The sequence below is a fragment of the Aulonocara stuartgranti genome (genome assembly GCF_965226115.1).
Source record: "Aulonocara stuartgranti genome assembly, chromosome: 10".
NCBI classification, from domain to species: Eukaryota; Metazoa; Chordata; class Actinopteri; order Cichliformes; family Cichlidae; genus Aulonocara; species Aulonocara stuartgranti.
The window spans coordinates 8,890,369-8,912,060 of record NC_138946.1 but is presented as its reverse complement, the minus strand read 5'-3'; the positions used below and the strand labels follow the sequence as shown (position 1 = coordinate 8,912,060).

General features: G+C 39.5%; 1 protein-coding gene across 1 annotated transcript in view; it reads right to left on the bottom strand.

Annotated features, from left to right (window-relative positions):
- Positions 1-21,692, bottom strand: part of zbtb16a (zinc finger and BTB domain containing 16a) — a 140,504-nt gene that overhangs the window by 63,768 nt on the left and 55,044 nt on the right. Inside the window, exon 3 of the mRNA XM_082549614.1 lies at positions 19,675-19,772. Coding sequence (XP_082405740.1) covers positions 19,675-19,772 — 98 coding nt within the window. The remainder of the gene's footprint in view (positions 1-19,674; positions 19,773-21,692) is intronic.

The window sequence follows — 21,692 nt, the reverse complement described above, 5'->3', positions numbered from 1 at the left end:
CAAAGAACATGACAAAGAAAAACACATGAAAATGAGCCTATGGCTCATTTATATACGTGTGTGTTTTCTAAGCAAGATTCTTTTAAAACAACCAAAGTGATCAGTTAATACAGTGGTCCCCAACCTTTTTTGCGCCACGGACCGGTTTGTGCCCGACAATATTTTCACGGACCGGCCTTTAAGGTGTCGCGGATAAATACAACAAAATAAAACTAGTACTGGTACCGAAAAAAATAAGATTTACTCATAACACACGTGAAAAGACCCAGGAAAACTGAGTTAACGATTTTAACGCTGAAAACTGATAAAAACCCTGAAAACTATACATTTCACACCTGAGCCTCAACTCTCGCAGCCCGGTACCAAACGACTCACGGACCGGTACCGATCCGAGGCCCGGGGGTTGGGGACCGCTGAGTTAATATGTGCTTATGTAAACAATCTTCTTCTGTAGCCTAAGAATGTATATTGATCAATAGAAAAAAAACCATTAGGATTAAATTAGCATTTTCAGCCTAAATAAAGAAGTTTAACTCATGTTCTTTTTTTTTTTTTTTTTTTTTGGTTAAAAACGCTCACAAAGATGCAGCTTGGATAAATAACCTAAGCCAGATCTGAATTAAAATACATATGAGCAATTTCAGATGAGATCCATGAATATTATGTTGAAAAAAAAAAAAAAAACATTATTTTTTTAATTTTTATTTTTGTTACATCCAAATAGCCTACATTGTTTAGCTGTTAGAGATTTCAAGACTACCACTACTATGCGGCATTCAGCCTAAACAAAGTATATCAGTGCTGGATGTTAAAGTGTTAATTGCAGACAATTATATCATGACAATGTTAAAATGTTTGGATTTTACTACTGATTACTAACCATCAAGTAGCAATTATCAGTCTTATCAGTAACCACACCTCATACCAGAACTACATGTGAGGTCAGACTTCTAAATATAATCAATATGGCATTCAGTTCAAGGTCAGCCTATAGCAACTTGTAAGTACGATGCTGGATTAAGTTAATGTGTAACTCAAAATGACTCACAGAAGAGCAACTAAAAGATTTACCAAAGAACTCCAAGGCTACAGAAGCAGTCCACCCATCCACTGAGAATCAGTCACCATGCATTCTAAATTAGACTAACAGTAGTTTTTTAAAAATGATATTGTTAAGCAAGCATACGGTCACAATAATTCACGAGCATTATGTGGTAAATGTAATGTAAAAGGTGGCTGCAAAAGCAACGTTTTCTTTTTTCTTGCTCTTTTAATTCTTCTAAGGGAGCTCAATTCTAAGACTTATTTCATCTGCATCTGAGGCTAGAGACTGTTACTGTTAAATTTCCACTGCCTAAAAACTTCAAACTAGCTCCTTCACCCGTGACAAGTTTTCCAAATCAGTCCAACATAAAACAGAAGCTGGCAGAGTTTGTCAAATAGCCACCCAGGAGTCTGGATCTTTCCAGTGTGGCCACAGTGTAAGCGGTAAACACATTTATGGAAATGCAGAATTTGACAGGTTCTGTATATAAATTACAAGACTGCAACAATGTTAATGTCAACTTGGCATTGTAATAGGCTAAACAATATAGCTAAAGAATGTCTATATTTAACACTTGTCACAAGTCCAAGGAATCAAGGAAACTTCACTAGAATCAGCTGGTAGCAACAAGTCTGTCAAACTGTACTAGAAAATAAAGATTTTTTTCCTTAATTTTCCAACACAATCTTTGTCCATTTGCTTACAAAACCAGTAATTTAGTATTTCCCCATTGAACACCTCTGTGGTACGGGCTAGGAAAAGACCAGTCTGGCTTTAAAAAGATAACACCCAAGCACGCTCTCTCCTTGACTTCAGAGAAATAACCAGTGAGAAAAGACTCAGTTTACTGGGCCTGCAGTGTTGAGGCACCTTGGTCTTGAAGAAAATGTTGGACAAGCTGACAGAGGGGCATCACCTGGCTAAGGACATGCCACTGCCAGCTAGCTCATTTACATACTATATTAGCTTTAGTCCCTGTGTGCTGGGAAGAGAAAACAAGCACAGGGCAACAATCCTGCAACTTCGACCAGCAGTTGAACTCTTACCCCTGCGACCACCACACACTGTTGCTCAGCCAGCTGCTGGGAATCCAGCAATTGACATCCTTTTTACAGTGCTGTAAATGCATTTATAGTTTAAGAGAGGAAGAGATAAGAATGCTGCTGGACTGTAGCAGGAAAACTCATTTTAGCTGTAGTTTGCTGCCCGGGGGGTGCGACTGGTAGACTGAGGTTTAAGGTAATTGCTAAACAAAAAAATCTAGACATAGAATTGACACTTGATACCCTGCTTTTTTATTTCCTTCTTTTTTGGTAACAGGCAAAAAGTTTTTGGGGTTTTTTAAAGGGAAAAAAAAGAAGACCGGGCTTTCCTGGAATTTTACTGGTGGAATAGGAGAGAGCATTGCAGGGCTGATATATATACATGCATGTGGAACAAACAAACATTTTCATGTATCTGTACTTGAATACTTTTATACTTTTCCTCTCTACATTTTAAACCAAATATCTGTACTTTCTACTCCTTACATTTTCAAAATGAGCTCCTTGCTTTACGTATAATGGATTTGCTGAGTCTAAACAGTAACACATGAAAGGCAGTCCTCTTTGTGGATTAATCACCGGGTAAAAAGAGATGAAGGAGGCAAACCTGTGTGCCAAAGTCAGGGGTTAAAGTGGGCCGGTGTTTTTATTTATCGATATAAATAAACGACTGCAGGTGCCAATAAGTTGCTGTTGCAACTTGGGCAACTAGCTACCGCTACAAAAGACGAGCAAAAAGCATGAAGACAGTATCATTTTTTAAGTGGCAGGTAGGTTCAAATGCAACGTTTCTATCAGCTCAACAAATATCAGCAGACACACAAACTGTTTGTGTGCATGTTGTCAAACAGTGTGTTGCTAGCTAAAGGTTCGGCTGCTGCATTTCACAGGGACAGAGAAAAAGAGCTAACTTCACTCAGAGATGGAGAAAGATAAGGAGAGGAAGAAGAGAAGTTAGATGTAAAGGTAAGGACTGCTCAGTAGTATTTGATAAACTGCAAATTTAAAGCTTACATGTAAGTCCTCGTGTTTTTAAATCAGATATTGCGTCTGTACATGTGACATTATGCTTTTTTCATATTGTGAAACTGAGGTAGACTAACTGTGTTATTTAAAGGTTGCATGAAAATACTCAGCAGTTTAGTGCAGGATAAACAGGTTAGCTTGGCTACACTGTGATGCATTTAAAGGTTCTCCCGACTGCTGAATCCCATTGTAGCCTCTTCCCTATTAATTTTCCTGTTTAGAGCCAAAGTCACTCTACAGAGGAGGAAAGAAAAAACAGAGCTGTTGTTTCTATATTCCATCTTTTTCTATGTTCATGTTCTACTTAACTATTTAACACTGAGTGCCTTTATTGTAATTAAAATTATAATATGTACTAATATTAATTTATCAACATAACATTAACATAACACAAGGTTCAGTTAATGTTGCACAAAAACTGCTCTTGAAAGAGTTACCTATTATTTTCTTTGAGTTTGAGCCCATACCGATACTTTTTCACTTTTACTTGAATAGAGCTGAATCAGTAGTTCAGCTGTTACTGGAGTATTTTTTAACACTACTATCTGCACTATGCCACCTCTGCATTTTGTACTTCAAAATCCTATCACTGTTATCCTGCTCGTTTGTCTCTGCTCTTTTATATGATAAATCAAAATGATACACGAGATGAGAACTTGCGGCAGAAGTTGGTTGGTGGCCATCCCAATGTCCCTCCCCGTCTCACAGTCAATACCCTGTAAAGATTTAGTGCTTAGGGCCCATTATTTTCTGCTTTCAAGTCAGACATTGTCAAAGGTAACACTGAGTTTATTAAGGTTGGAGACATGAGTGGAAATCAGGGAATACAGAGTTGACTGGGTAGTAAAACTGTAAGAAAGAAGGGGAACTCTGATTTCTGTTGTGAAATTTTACAGGAAGTGTATACGCTCAGAGCAAAATGTAAAAAAAAATAAATGTGCTCATGAAAAAAAAGCATTTTGAAAAGATAATTTCAAATATTTCAACATTTTAGTTACGCTCTCCAGTCTTCTACCTGTTCCCATACCACAGTGTGAAGATTATTTAATTGCTACACATGTGTTATTGCTAAGAGGCCAAGCTGAGCCAAAGAAACAACTGGAGAAAGAAATGCAGAAGATAAGAATGGCTAAGCAACAGGAAATACTTGAAGCATGCAGTTTTTTTTTACTGCACTCAGGTGCATTGATTTACATACTTGTTTATTTTGTTTGATTCCAAAATCCTCTCTTCCACCCTGTTAAATCTTCCACATAAAACTTAATAAGTACTGACTTCAAACGGACAAATTGGATCAATTAGGGAAATCTCACAACAAGAGCTATTTAGGCGAATAAACTTACCTCAAAATACCACAGAACTTGAAGTCATCAAGCCTGCATTATCTGCCAAATGACACCATACAGAGGTTAGTAGCGCTTTTCCATTAGGTCATCTGTTTTTCCCTGAATGGGGTGTCAGAATGAGGATATTATTTGTTGAGTGAACTCAAGAAATGATTAAGAAAATCCCCATGCTAAGATCCTGTCCAGACGAACACCACAGATGACACCGATTTCCAATTAGTTATCATTTACGCAAGCCTGAGATTACTTTTCTCACTGCCTTCCTCAGCTGCTTTCATTTTGTGAGACAATAAAGTTAAAAGACAAGCACGTTTAATTACGTATATGTTTTTTCATAGATTAAAAAAAAAGAAGGAGAAACGTTCCGTTAATTGTAGTTTCTGACTGAAAGCAATTCTAGTTTTACTCTACATTTAATGTAGTCCAAGGTAATCTACCTCGGATCTTGCACTCATTACATAAAGTGCGAGAAGGCACTATGGTATGATTGAATGCTATATAAATAAATGCATGGATAAATTTGAAAATGAGCTCTTGTGGAAAAAAAAAAAGTAGTTAATCATTTTCCACTTTTTACTAAAGTTTTGAAGTTTTCAAGTGAGGAGTTGCCAGCGCTTCTCCGTCTGCAGACCCACCACATTGTGCACGGGCAACCGCACAGCTCTGGATATAGATACAGCAGAACTGATACTGTAGAGGCAATGACAGCTCTTGGCAGGCAGCCAAAAGTAGGGAAGTGTGTGTATATATGTGTGGGTGGAGGTGGCGGTGGTGGTGGTGGGGGGATACAATCAGCTGAGGCAGAAATAGGCCAAATGGTGACTGTATGGTTCAAAAGGTTCGTCTGTCCTCTCTAGCTGCTCTCTGAGTAGGGCTTTTCCCCTCTTTTCCTGCTATTACTTAAAGCGCTATGAAATAAATTCTTTTCTGGGCAAGCATTCAATTTTATTTTATTTATTTATAACATGCAACGAATTTGTGCACTGGGATGTGCCGTCCGAATCTCTTTAGACTTGCTAAACCACCCGAATAATGCTAAATGCAAAGGGCAATCACATATCTGATCTAATGACTAAAAACCTGATTTAGTTATTTTTTTTTAAAATCAACACATTTTGACATTTTTTTCTGCAACCATGCAAAGTCAGTAAGGTTGTGACATTTCCATTAGTTGTAAAGTTTTTGAACAATAAAACGAAAGCTTTCTGCATCATTTAACAACCGGTTAAGATTTTGTCACCTTCTAGAGCGTGTAACATTAAAAAGATGAAACTTTAATGGCCTGTGTTTAACTGTGCCGCAAAAGTGACAGAATATAGAAGGTTTTCTTTGTGCTTTTTGATCTTTCAGGAGCCGATTTCCTCACTTCAACCAAACGGATGGAAACATCCTCAGTTTACATACAGTAGAGTTTCTTTTCTTTTTTTAAAGGTTTGGTTTAAGTCTGAAAGTAGGTGACAGTTTGACAGAAACATCTGTGTTGGTGATGATGTGCTGCTCTCATGCTGGGTGCGCTCATTATGTCTTTGTACTCTTTTGTCTTTCAGTTTAACCCACAGATATTTCTTTATTTATTTAACGCGCATTTGTAGTAAAGTTTCTGAGGAATTAGCGCTGTGGTCTCATTTCCAGCTCGGCACATGCTGAGGCTCGTGCGGAATCTCAGCACATTTTAGTCAATGGGTACTCATTTAAGGTAATTTTTTTTAGACGAGTAGTCTACAGTAGAGAGCATGAGAGGTGCTGGGACTGTTGCGGGAGCTCACATGAATAAATTGTTATGTAATACTAACCAAGTAGTTTTGTCTCTTCCCCTAATATTGCCTGAAGTGAACTTTCGAGTGTGGCTCCCTTGTTCATCATTGTTTCTGAGTACAACGACTGTAAAACAGGTTGCTGGTGATAATGTCATGGCTGGGAACATTTCCACGCAATGCCTTTTTAAAACCATCGAGTAAGCCAAAGATGTTTTGGGCCAATGGATGCAGACATTACAAGGTAATCAGAAGCAGCAGCGCAATGTCATATCACACAGACTGCCACAGGCATAACTGGACAAACAGTGCTGTCAGGATAACGTTGTTTCTGTTGTGTTGTATTTATTTTGTTGTCTGTGGCATGCTCGCACAGATCATAGCAGCCTTTAGTTCTCCAAGAGTTTATTATTCTAAAGGTTCCAGTCCTGCCTGCTTTGGCGTCAGGCAGTTCAGGCAGCAGACACTTCACTATTCTGTTTGAGCTAAGAAGAGAAAGATAACGGACAATAATGTTGTGACCTCTGGATCGACTGGCATCTTTGTCTATTTGATATGTTGAAAACCTGAGGAGTTATATATTTAAATCAGAATTTAAAGCACAACTTGTATAAGACAGACATATAATATAGGCTGTTATAGATATGGCGGTGCCTAAAAGTCTGTGCAAATTGTTTCCGAATCGGTCTATAAGACACTGGACTGATAGTTCCAAATCAATATACTCTGTACCACCTAAGCCCCCCTGAAATCCTCGGGGGCATGGTGGTGGGGGGCATCCAACCAAAAGCCTGTTTACTCCCGGATTGAACTGCTTTTCCTTCTGACCAGTCGTATTAGTATTCCGTGACCACTCGCTTGTTTTCAACAGTTATAACACAATATCCATGCTTTGCTTTTATGTCGCACCTCCCAGTGGAATTAGTAGCATAAAAGCAATCCTTGTGTGTCCTGGCTACTTCCAGATGGCTTTGGGAGTGCTTTTATCTTTTCCCTCTGCCTCGCTCGCTCCGTCTCCTTTCACTTTCTCTTGCTTTCTTTCTTCCCCCCACATGAAAGTGCCGTCGGCAGATCTTTGCTTAGCCGGGTTCATTCTCTCTTCATCCGAAAATATAAAAGTTTCAAAGAGCATTTCATGAGGGAGCTCTTCCATAAATGGGATTCATAGCTTTCTAATCTGTGCTGCGAAATTGATCTAAAAAGTTTCCCAGAGCTATTGGCCAACTTACATAATGCAATAAAAGGTCGCGCCTGAGAGAATATTTACTTTTATTACCATTTGTGTCACAAACAAACCCCTCACTCAGCTTTCTCAGTTGGGGCTGTAACAGAATTTTGATGCTTTGCAAAAGAAAAAAGTCTTTAAAACATCTCATACAAACTTACAAACTCTTTTCCTTTTTTCTTTTTTGGGAATATAAAGCAAATTTGGAGCCAGCTGTCAAAAACTAAAACAGCACTGATGGATTTGATTTAATAATATAAAAGCGGGCAAAATTAAACAGCAAAATTTAAACGGTGCGCAGCCTGGATGCTGTGTGAAGTGGGCAAAGACAATGACACTTGCATAATTCATGAGACTGTCACATGGCGAGGTCAAGACACACGCACGCACACAGACACACACACACAAAAAGCATTTGTCTGGCCCCAGAAATGCCAATCCCTTAAAAACCGCCTCGATATGAGGCACGGGCGTGATGATAATCTAAGAGAAGAACAACTGGGCAGGACATGCGAACAGAGAGTGTGACTGTCTACGCTGACGTGAAACCTGCCTAATTACACACACTGTCATGACACAATGAAGGAGCTGTCAAATTTGATTGGCTAACTTCCATTTCTGCCGATGTCAGTGCATACCAGGGGCTCATTAGAGAAAGTGCGACAAGTGCTAGTGAAAATCTAATAGCCAGCGTGAATGTATGACACACTGTTATATCATTACAGGAACAATGTTTTACTGTTGGACATAATGCTGAAGCAATCTGAGGCATTTTTTAAATGAGAACAACGATTTTACCCCCGTCCCCGGCAGGAATTGGTCACACGCCGTCTATCTCATGGATAACTCTCACTTCACTTCCAGGTGTGACTCCCTATCCAGCTTGTGAGAAGATGATGGTAACAATACACAGAGAGGGTTGTCAGAGCAAGCTCTGATTTGATACGACAGCAAGTGTTCAGCTGGCTGACAGCTACAGAGTCTCAGCAGCACTCACCACAGGCAGTTTACATGACATACCACCCTTAGACATAAAGCACATTTCATGCTTGGATATTAGCACACATGACTAAAAGACTGTGGTTATACAATAGACTATTAAAGTATAGGCCTGTTTTAACTACACACAACCATTTGGTTTTAAATGAGTCCTACAGCAACTATAACATAGAAACTTTTTTGCATAGAAAAGTTACTACATATTATATAAATATATTTAAATTGATGGGCTCATGTTCTTCCTTTGAGCTTGTGTTTTCTGCTGAAAAAGGCATTTTTTCTTCTCTTCTGCAGATTGTTTCCATCCTCACACTCAACACAATTTGACTATTAGGTGGAGAGAATTAGTTGGAACCGTAGAGTTAGTATGTGGCAAACAACGTCATGGCCACCACATTACAAATGCATCGATCGTGTCGTTACAGTCTATCGACAGACAAACAAACACCGCGTGAAAACGAGCTTGGCGCTGTCCTGTGAGCTGTCCTGTGTAAATGTCGCGCCGGTTACTTTCTGCACTGGGATGTGTACATACGTGTGTGTCTCTGTGTGCACAAGCGTGTGTACGTGCATGTTTGTAGGTTTTACAGTCGAGCTCAATACACCCATGCCTGCGCACACACTCGCACAAAGCAACACAAATCCATACTAGCCACAGGCTCCTCTCCAATCTATTTTCTGCTCAGCTGGTTTTAAATGAAGTTATTATGACTCATTAAAATGCCCACAAGCTTGTGGAAGTCGGCCAATTACGATTTAAATTTAGCCTCCTGCTCTCACAACCTTATCTCCCCCCCACCCCTCGTACAACCAACCTCTCATCACTGCCTCTGATTTTTTTCCCCCCTCTTTTCTTGTGGGAGTGGGGTGTTTGTAATGCATTTGGGAATCCTTTAAGAGTCCCTTCACTTTCACTCACACACACACACACACACACACACACACATCTCAAATGACCATTACATACATACAGGCCTACCACGAACGTGCAAGAAGTCAGGAACTTAACGATCCTTGTGAATAATTTGGCCAAGAATAATTACATATCAAAGACAAAGATAAAAACGAAAATAAAAATGTAACTGGGTTTATATCAACATGTGCAGGCCAGACACACATAGCAGAACCTCGTCCAAATGTGGCAAATACCACTAATTGCTATTCAGAAGTGCACAACTGGACCTTGCCAGTCCCACATATACACACTCTCAAAAACACACTTTTAAGTTTTTACATAACTGAAAGCTTTTCTTGGTCAATTTTGGTTTCACTTGGTCATCCTTTTGTTTTGATTCTACCCGACAGGAAGCTATTGCCACTGCATTTCTCGTTATGCACTGTTCGTAGTGTGGTATGTAGCGTTTGTAGGACCAAATTCAAATCACAGAGGAAAAGAATCTGGTTTTTCAAAGAGGAGTTTTACTACTTCTCTACACATTTTATTCTTTTTTTTAATCCCAGTGGACTACATTTTGCATTACTGGGGATTTTAAGAGTGTATGTATGTATATATATATATATATATATATATATATATATATATATATATATATATATATATATATACATAACTGCATTTTTTATGATGATGACGATGATGATAATATTAGGCAAGAAGCTTAAAGTGAAGACTTATTGTGTCCAGACAAGTACCACTGAGGATTCAATCAGCTCCGCCACTCTGTCATCCAAATGCCCCAAGACAGTCTGAAGGACCCTTTGCCTAAAAAAAGACACTCTCAGAATACCTGGAAACTAGACTGAGAAATTCCACCTGATCCTGCTTTAGCCCCCTTGAGCAATGCTCACTATTCAGCCAGTAAGAGCTCACCAAACACACATACACACACACACACAGACGACCTAATTTAACATCACACTCTGGAGCAAACAAATGTCTGCAGCCTCTGTATCTTCTCCCTCCTTTTGACTTAATGGTGAGCACTGTGCGTGTGTGTGTGCACACATGCATGTATGTGTCGCTCACCACATGTTTGTGTGCATGTGAGTGTGCGCGCGTGCTTGATTTGCATGTGTGTTTATGTGCATTCTACAGTATCATTTGAATTTCCAGGAGAGCAAATTAATTGGCAGCCTTTTGCAATAATTGACTTTTACCACACACACACACACACACACACACACACACACACACACACACACACACACACACACACACACACACACACACACACACACACACACACACACACACAGCGCTCACATCTCTCTCTTAGACACATACACACATGCTGCTCGCTGACAACAAAGCTGCTGGGAGGAGGGAGGGATGATGAAGCGAATCCAAAATTCAATCGACTGTGTTCTTGTTTTGAGCAGAAGGCACACAGTGTACTGTACTGTGAGAGGCCATAAAACTCTCACTCTCAACCAAAAAAAAGAAAAGAAGAAAAAAACAGCCTTTGGTAGACACAGACATTTCAGCAATCACTTACCATCAAAACACTTTGTCTCGCATACAAAAATAAGACTTGGCATCAGAGCGGAATACCAAATCAGGCCCATTAAGGGAGCACAGGGGCACTCGCTACTTAGCAACCAAAAGGATTTAAAGCTGCAATATCCCTGTAATAAAAGGAATAAGATCAAGTCCTCATGTTTTTTCTTCCTGTCTGAAAATAGAGAGGGCTGAAAAGTCAACTTTTAACTTTTTGTCCAACTTTTTTGAATGACGGTCTTTAGGAGTAACCTATACCAGAGCTCTCTGAAGTAACATAATCATTATATTATGGGCTAATACGCTGCAACTGCTTCTTCACTGGTGGTTATTTGTGAGGACACATGAAAACAAATCTGCACAGTACCACTTTACCTTAAGCAAGTATTGTAATTTCAACAACTGCGCGTAATTGACTCAAAACCATCTTCTTGCTTTACTTACAGTTATGAGTTTTTCAAACATTTGCATCACTGTATATAACTGTAAAATGATAGGCAGTTTGAAAAGATATTCATATTTAACTTGTTAGACAAATTACTATTGAGACTTCTTTGGCAGAAAAAACAGCTGTCAAAAGAAGACTGGCAGCCTTTTCCAGTTGCAAATCTGTTTTTACAGTTCTGCTATACAGTTCTGCCAGAATGACAAAATTGGAAGAGAGCTATTTTTTCTGTGGGAAGTTTTTTTTTTTTTTTTGAATGAGTGAAGAGTAAAATAGAAAAACTGAAAAAAATATTTTGCAAGTCTAAATATCTAAAGTTGAAATAGCAGCGTAAAAGGTTTGGACTGAACAAACAACACAAGTTATTCTATGCAAAAAAACTAACTAGAGGATTAACATGAGGACAGAATTTCATATCATCAAGTCTGATGCAAAAATGCTCCACATGCCTACATACCACCTATGTTTATACCAGAGCATTAATTATATTGCTTTGCAATATAATTTCCAGCTCTGTTGGAAAACATATCATAATACAAAACATATTATTAGACAGTGAGACACTCATGGAAGTAAGCGATACGGGTAATACCCTGTCAGTTGCTTCCAGGAAGACAGCTACAGGTGTCAGGTAAAGCCACGCTGACTAAAATGACATTTAAGGCACTGGCTATTGACTTTAAGGGAGGTTCCAGACACAGAGCTGCCAACCGGCCATATTGTCAGAAAAGATCATCTCTTACTCTGTTCAGCCAGGCTATTTTTATGATTTATTTCTTTAAACCACTGCCTTTCCAAGAAGCCCAGAGCACAGGTACACCGAGTTCTCACTAAGGATCGCAGCTGCACAGACCAACACGTTTTTAATGAAGCCACATTTGCTCGTGACAGTGGTCTAACAAGTTCTCCTTTCACATACTCCCCTCCCCTGCCCCTGGAAGGGAAATAAAAATACTGACAGCAGCGCCTGATGCTATAGTATTCCAAGTAGACCCCTGTGCTGTGTCACCTTCTGCCTGTCCCCCATGTGCCCTCTCATGTAATATAACCCAGCTGAGATTTCTCCAGCTGCATAATCCCAGTCGTGCTCGGAACAGTAAATCAACAGGTTGGGGGAAGTATTGCAAGAATTGCAGGGGAAGTTTTAAGTTGCACAGGAGTAATGTTATGGCACTACAAAATAAGCTACTGCTGTTTGCTTTGTCTGTCATCTTGTGTTAACCCACCCGAGAAAACAATGTGTGTGTGCATGCATTTGTGTGTGTGCATGCAGGACAGAACATCAGCTGTGGTAAAAGAAAAATGTACATGCAAAAAGCTCGACACTTTGGGTCATACTTTTGTTTTTTTCCTGAACTACTTCTTTTCCTGCTACTTGCTTTTAATAGCACTTCCCCCCCTGCCACCCCTCCCTCCCTTGTGTCTCCTGTCTCTCTTCTCACTCATGCATACACACACAGTCAGACACATACACATTTAGGAATTTTTGGCCTGGAAGGCAGTCAAGTTTCATTAATTTCTGGGTTTGGGTACAGTACAGTGTGTTCCTGGACTCACATCTGCGAGCGATCATAAATGCTGGAATGCTGGCAGAACATCCAGACCTGCCGGCACAAATATGTCGTCATCACTCTGAGGGAAGAACCGGCACAAAGCCAAAACAGCCGACCAGTTGACTGCCAAACAACCAAACGCCACGGAGATAGAAACACAGACAAAGAGCAATGGGAAAGCAGCCCTCCCGCCTCGCCACATTCATATCCAAATTCTTTGCATTTTTCCTCACCTAAATGTTCTAGACATTTACGTGGGCATCTTACTCCCACACTCAGATTGGGATCGGCTTGGAACAAAGCTTTCAATTTAAGGGAGGCAACTTAAACAGCTGGTCAAGCACAACAGGAAAACTAGTGTTTTGAATAACTCTGCCAGATTTTTCTGCAATGTTAATGCGTACTGTCCTAATCCAATGAGTTGCAGAGCAAGGTATTTAAAACAGACATTTACATCGTTATTCTTTCATCGATTACTTCTGTTTAAAAAAAAAAAAAGAAGTAGTCAAGCATCTGAATAATGCGGTAAATATATACTTTTTCCAGTTTCATGCAACATCATTCCATTACCACTTGGGCAGCTTCATCATGTGATATCGTCAATTTCTCCACACATTGGCTTTATGTGATAAACACAACACACTGGTTTTGTTTTTCTGCACGCAACCCTAAAAGATCAACCAACAAAAGATAAATTCCCTTCAGGCTGGTTAGAAACACATCTCTAAACAGTAAACCTCACACAGGAAATAACACTGTACTGGCTGTACAGGCTGACTAATGCACAAGCCAAACACAAGCATACCAAACTGATGAGGCCAGTGTGAAACACCACACAATGAGAACACATGACCCCAAAATGCCAAGAGATTATCATGTAAAGTTATGTTTCCATCAATAATGTGATGCTCTGAGATAATGTGTGTTTGTGGGTAAGCTGTAATTAAGCTCGAGAGCATGATGGGTAAACACCAGCTGTATCAGAACTAGTTTGCTCCATATAAAAAGTTCATTATTTCGTGCTCGTTATTTTGTAGTACTGCAAGAACTCTTACAATCTTGCACAAAGGGCAAACACCAAATACTGTGCTGGTTCATCTCCACAAAGTTTTTGACAGCATGTCAGAAACTAAGTGCATATTGAGATATTGAATTCACACTAAAACAAAATACTGTCAAGTGTTTTAATATCATCATTTTGTGCTTAGGTTTCAAAAGTTTCCACTGTTTAAGTAATAAACATCTGTTCCAGTTATAAGAACTAAAACAATATTTATTTTAGTAAGATTATTTGTTGAATGTTCTAATGATTTTTATAAAAATAAATTAAATCACCAAACTTCTCAGCATATCACTTTTGAAGAAGATAGAAGAGTTTCCTGAATTTGTGCCACTCTCAGTTATGTTTAAAAAGTTATTTCCCCCGTCTTTATAATTAGTGAATGGAGACATTTAAGTGGTTGCTCAAACTGGATTCACCACAGCAACTGGTAAACAACTAAAATAACTGACTCAACTAAACTCCACTGGGAAATCGAGTTCTGCCTGTTCATCTAATGAGCTAACATGAAGAAACACTAGAAATGTTAGCCATGACTCAAACTCTATAGTTCCATTACACTTGCTATTTTCAGTAAATAAATTCTGTGTCCAGATGGTGTACTCATAACAGTCATAACTCATAACAGTCAAAAACAACTGAGTGGTGTCAAAAACAAGACTCAGTTGTTTTTATTTTGGCTACATAAGGGAAGATACTAATTCCAGATAGCTAGCTAACAGTGATACATGTTTTTTCAGGCATTGTGTGGCGCTACTGTTTGATGTTGGTTAGTATTAAATTGTCATCTTTAACACAGAAGCCTTTAAAATGTGTAGTCGGAGGCTGGACAAGTTGTAAATATTTATATAAAGCAGCAGCTGGCGTGTCAATCACAGCCAAATGCAATTATCCCATTTCCAATAAGTGCACAACATACTGTGTTTGATTGGAGACACTGCTCTGTTGGAAGATAACTAGTAAATACATAGTGTACGCTATGTAGTTCTCTTCTATGAAGTACCATAATAGATTCAAGTTGAGAAATGGCGAAAACAAATTTAACCTGAAAGACCTCCATTTTCTGTTAACAAAAAGACTACATACTGTATCATAATCATGGATAAACATTGATTTAAAGGAAACAGACAGAGGTAACAGGCACTTACAAGAAGTAAACATGCAGCGTGGTTTTCCTGATTCTCTTACTAGCAAGAAACATATTACTGATACCATCTCTCCATTCATACATCTTCACATTGTGCCCTTTAGCAAAACACTTTACAGTACGATGTGCATCAAGTCTTTCTTCCCCTCTCTCTCTCATACACATACTCGGCCGGCTAATCCAGGAGCTCTCTACTATGTACACATAACATAAAGTGAAGATTAAGTCTCTTAAGCTATAAAGGCAGTGAGATGAAAAGTTGGTGGTAACAGAGATGGCAATATGGGTGCTCAGGAAGAGTCTTTTTGGTAATCTTATTATACTGCAATCTCACTTGGAAAACAAACTGTGAATCATATCAGTCTGGTCTGGTCTTGGTTGGTGTGTGACAATACTCACACATGCACATGCGCACACAACTGGGTGCTGTCTGAAAGCCAGACTATTTTTGACATGGTTGAAACAATGCAATGCATTTTCACTGTCTTGTTTTTTTGTTTTTTTGAGGGGTAATTAGTAGAAACGATACCATTTTTAAATGGGCTTACCTGTTTAAAGAAACTGCTGTGCATCACTGTATTGCATTTTCTCCACTACTACTGATGCTGATACTTTTTTTTAATGTAACATAATTTACAAGAAATACATAAATCAAATGTAAAAGCTAATTACTTTAACTGTGTAGTAAAATCAACCAGTTATCAATGAAAAAAAAGTAAACTGAATGTATTAAAAATAAAGAAAAATAATTTTAATCTTAAAAGTGGAACAATCACTGAAACCAGAAATGGGCAGCTGATGAATGAAATGCTGAATCTGCTTTTGACTAATTGCACATTTTCGTTAATGGGACACAGTAGATTTGGATGCATGTGAGTAAATGTAGGTTAAATAAGTAAACCTTTGTTCGGTATTTGGTTTTTTAAGAGACCACTGAGACTGAGTCCAAGAATCTCAGGCTCAATGGGGGGGGACTGGGGGCAGCATATGAGATGACAGATTTAATACATTGATGGTCTATTGATGAACTAATTTACTGCAAAAGTTCAGCAGTACTTTTAAGTTGAGGCATTGATACTATAAAAGGTGCTGCTACAATTTCATGAACAATAACATTATGGTCCTTTAAATGCGCCCAAAAGTGGCTGAGTCAGAGTTCCCCACCCTGTTCAAGCCTCCATCTGCAGGCCTTGGCTCAGCAAAGGCTGTCAAACAGTAAACGTCAGGCCGAGATTAGAAAAAAGGAAAAAAAAGAAAAGAAAACAACAACGTGGAACGGACTGAGACAGAACAAGACGAGAAGAAAAAATAAATAGCTGGCACAAGGTAGACTGTACATACTGTACCCTCAGTGGTGGCAGGCAGCCCAGACTGGCGAGCTGCCAAGTCCTCCGTACAACAAGCACAGAGACAGACAGACGGGCAGATAGACAGGCAGAGAGTGAGAGACAGAGTGGAAAGCAGAGGGGAGGGAGGAGGCGGCAGCAGCAGCAGCAATGTCTGAAATGCTCCACATCCACGACACGCTGTGCATCCCAAAAAGCCTCTCCACTCTCTTGCTTCATCTCCCTGATATTCTGCCTTTTATGAAGCGAGCTGAAGGATGATGGCGGCAGCGGTGGAGGAGGAGGAGGAGGAGGAGGAAGGGTGGAGGGGCTGAGGTTAAGGGTTTTGGGACTTTGTAAAGTGTCATCATTACAGAGAAACACGACCAAAAAAAAAAAAATCCAGACGTGGTGTCAGACCGAGAAAAAGCCTTGAAAGTCAAACGGTGGAGGCGGAGGTGTAGGAGAAAAAAAAGAAACTGAAAAAGTGCAAAAAATAAAAAAAGACAACAAAAACTATCAAAGAAGCTTTGCCTCAGCGCTGTCTCTTCCCTAACCGTCGCCCGTCTCGACAGAAGCGCTCGTCTTGCCTTTTACGCCAGACCAAAGCGGCTATGAATCAACACTGATGTGTGTAACAGTACAGGTTGATGTCGTGCGTCAAGGCTGCCTCGCATGGAAAGAGGAAAAAAGAGAAAGAAAGAAGAAGAAAAAAAGTTTGTGCACTTGCTGCCACAGTTGCTAAAAATACACTGCCCATATCTTCCGCTCAGTTGCCATTTTCAAGGTGGAGTGTGTGGTTCTTCCTAGAGTTTTCAGTCATCTCTCTCGCTCTTTTTTTCCATTTGATCTCCTATCAGCAGAGTTTTCACCTCATGATAATGGGTACAAATTGTGAGTTTTTATTAACCTGTTGATAAAACCGCTTTCTGTTGGAAATCTATTCAAATATTACTTCAGCGTCTACAAAACAACCCGTTAGAAGACTTTATTTATACTCTGCTACTTTCTTCTAATTAAGAAAAAGATTCCTTTTTAAACAAGAGGCCCTGCTTTATTCAGGAAGTAATTATGATCATAAAATCTCAAACACACATCTATCTCTCACTCTTTTTCTCCGTTTCTGTCAGCGTGGTTGTTAGTGATAAAGGTGGCGCTAAGTAGAAAATTCAGCGTGTCCCATTATAAACAGAGTTCTGGACAAATGGCTCCATCCTTGGGCCAACATTAACACAAATTTGGGGTTTTGTGTATGTGTGCAGGAGGTGTTGCCTCATGAGGTTCCATGGCTTTTATGGTGTCTCAATAAACCATCTGCACTTAGGGCCTTAGCAGTGGGGAACTCTTTGCCGCCTATAAAAGACGGTTCATTCCATTAAAGCAGTAGGCTCAGAGCACCCAGACTGCTAGGGTGTGGGTGTGTGTGTGTATGTGTGCAAGTGGGTGGGTGTAATAGTGTCAGACTCCACCAATCAATGTGTCCACTGTTCTGACTTGTACTACCTTTCAGACCTCTAATGTCACAGAGGTGTAGGATGACAGGATGATGATGTGCAGGCACCTCTTGGGTTAAGTTTCCCAGAGCTGCTCAGCTTGAAGAGTCATTTAATCCACAAATCACTGCAACTAGGTTATGCTCCACATTCACATGTTCAATATAGAATATTTATAGTAGGACAAAGCAAATGTAAGTCAACTTTTCCCTCTATTCCAATTTCAGGCAGCAGCAACTTCAGTACTGGAGTCTATTGTAAATGCTTAAATGTAAAAATCAGCTTGCAACAAATATATTCTGCACAGTGCATTTATGGTCTATAGTGACAAATCAGTCTTTGTATCTGTTAACAGATGCTAGCATGATTATGACAACTTAAGAGTATGAAGTTTAAAGCTAAAATGCATGTTTAGCCCATTAGGTCATATGTATTTTTGTATCACTGATCATACTGAAAGCCTGTTACAGTGTATTTGGATTCTATTAGTCCTAATTAACTATCACTAACTATAATAACTACAACACCACCTACTTTCAGGAACATAAAACAGTTTTATGAGTTAACTCCAAGGCTCTAACTACTATGTATGACAGTGAGGTGGTGTCACTGGGAGAAATACATAATAAAGGAAGTAAATGCAGAGGAGGGGGGGGGGGGGGGGGGGGGGCCAAACTAACTAACTACGTTTAGTCACATGTCAAGCTTGTGGTTCCTAAATATTTGTCCTCTAACCTTTCTTACAGTATTGTTCTGGTATTTTTTACTACTGATTTGGTGACGTCTGTAGCGGATGAAAGTACCTCAGGTCAAAAAATTATGGAGCAGCAAAACAAACTACTGTCATTTTATTAAAGAAGTCAGACACTAATTGGCCTTTTTCTATCACCCTGTGAGCAACTGCGATCTGATTTAATGCTGCACATGGCACGAGTCTGCAAACAGCAGGGCACAGTCAGAGGAGTTGGTTACCTCGTTGAGAAGTTGGTGGAGTACAGCCTGTCGCCTGCAGCTCCTTATCTAACGGCTCGCTGTGGCTGCTCATTCTTGTTCTATTACTTAGCAGCTTTTGATGCACCGAAAATGGTGAAAATGATCATTGTCTCGTTTTGTTTGTAGCGGTAAGTGCCAAGGTGACTGACAAGTTGCACTTTCTGTGCGTACTTAAAAACCCCAACTCATTTCAGAGCTTTTAACCTGGAAATACTTCACATGAATTAACATGGCATGCTTCATCAGCAGGTGATACACTTTACCAACATTTTGCTACCTTACTCAGTCACAATGACTAAATAATTTTCCCTTTTGAGCAGCTTATCCAAAATTTATTTGACAGAGATTTTGACTCCTCATCTTAACACCATTGTATTGCCAAGTCAACTACTTTTTTTACACACATATTACATAATTACATTCATTATGCAAAATATATTTCAATGAATTAAAGAATACTCTGGTTTCTATGAAAGGCATCACCAGATATATTAAAAATGTATAATTTTCAATGCATGGATCCAAACATATGAGACATTTCAGGCCCAGGCTCCGTGGGTTATCAGTGGGGTTCCAAATGACTACTTTTCACTTAATTTGGAGTCATAGTTTGAATTTTTGGACAGCAGTAAAATCTGCCAGTAGCGCTTTTCTGTACAAAGTGGCAGCAATGAATGCTCTTTTCTTTAAAGACTGTTACTGCTAGCTCAACAGTGATCACAGCGAGGGGTTGTGGTTTTGGGGTTAGTTTGATTTCCTTACCTGAATGAGACAGCAAATGCATTCGTAGACGGAGGCTGTCCAGGAAGCTCTTCCCACACAGCTCACAGCTGTAGGTCTTCATTCCACTGTGCATCTTTCTGTTGACAAAGAGCAAAAAGAAATATTTTACCATCTTTCAGTGAGACCAGCCAGTGCTTAATGTACCACCGATAGACGTTTGTGTCTCTAACAAAGCAGCTTTTTACAGCTCATAACTAAAAACTTCCAGAACAGAGAAAGTTTGGCCTTGTGCATTTTGAGAGAATATGTCACACTCCATCAGTCTTAACATCAGCACAAAACAGTAACCATGAGTGTAACAAGTCATCCATCTACCACACATATTATCTGCAGGGACCAGTAGACCATGACTTGCCGCTGTAAATCACAAGGTGCTATTCAAGCAGAGGCGGCATTATCAGCTACCTACATCTAGAGCGCTGCAGAGGGATACGATGCTGTAAAGTGAAATAGACTAAAATAAATAGTGAAACAGAAACACGCAAAACCTCTACTTACTGTTACGAACCATTTATGGAACAGTTTTTGATGACTGCTCTCAGAGCTATGAGCTGTTGCGTAGCTTGAAGCCAAATCAGATTTGCAATAAATTGTCTATTTCCAAATGGACAGTCATTAAGCTGTAACGTAGTTTAAGCACACAAGGTCAGACAAGACTAAGGGTCAATATTTGATTATGAAGTAAAGGCCTTGAAGGTTAGCTAAGTAAATAACATCTGACAACAGAAAAGTCTAGTCTTACGGCTCTCTCTGCTCCTCAAATCCTCAAAGACCCCACGGCTCAGTACAAAGCATATTATTCTTGAGAGATATCTGAAAGTGCTCTAAAGCAATTAAAGTGACACGAATTGCCAAACAACTGCCACAGTGCCTTAAGCATCTTGAGAACTTCAAATACCTCGCCTTGAGAGAGGTACACAAAGCCACAGACACACCCATGATTGTAATCATCGTCAAGTTTGTGCCGTTTCTGATTTGGCACGTTTAGTCTTCTACAACTGTTGCTCTTTCATACAACACAGCTCCAAAAATGAAGCATTACTTTTTTGATGGTAATACTAGATTGTGGGGGAGAAAAAAGAAGTGACAGGTTGTGAAAAAGCCTTTAGCTGAAAAAAAAAAAAATCATACCAAAAAAAAGTGCACAGGAAAAAGACATGATTCTATACTCAGGTGAGTGTATGCTTCAAGCAGGCAAAAAAAGACAACATCAAATACAGCTCACGCTCTCCACTGACTAGTCAGGTGGCAAAAAGTGATCAGCCAAGTGCATTCTTGGGGAAACAATGCCCTTGATGAGAGTTCTGCTCAACTTGGGTGAGATGACAGCCATCCATCTTAGCGGCTCAACAAAGCTACAGAGGAGGAGGTGGTGCCACTTTCCCAAAACATGACTGATTGATGTCAGATGTCGAATGCAAATTGATTTACAGCTCTCTTTTGTGCCTCGAGAGGGAAAGGAAGAGACAAAGCGAGGATTGAGACCAGGACAGACAGAAAGAGATTATAGCATATGCTATGGCAATGGCTTTGGGAGTTATTAAGCTATCAAGTCTAGTATGACTTCACTTACAATTAATTGCTGCAAAATATCCCCCAAACCTGACACGAGCAGGGTAAAAACCAGAGAAGTATGAAATTAAAGAGAGGTTAGAAGTTGTGAAGAGACCCTGGAAATCAAGGGCAGAATGACAGCCCTTTGGCATGCAGTCAGCAATTAAAAGGTCCTCTAAATGCTAACTGCCCCCAAAAGGGAAGAGGACACTTAAAAACAACAAAATAGGAGAAACAAAGTGTCATAGAGTGTTACATATCGTTAAAGGGCAATAACGCTCCAGATACCGATGTTATATTTAGCAGCTGCACATCATAAGAGTAGCATAAAACAAACATCTTAATTTAATTTGAAAAACTTGGCAAACAGGCATGACAACATGGCATCAAAATGACATCAGGATGTTGTTTTGTTGCACAAATATTTGAAAAACTCTAAAGCA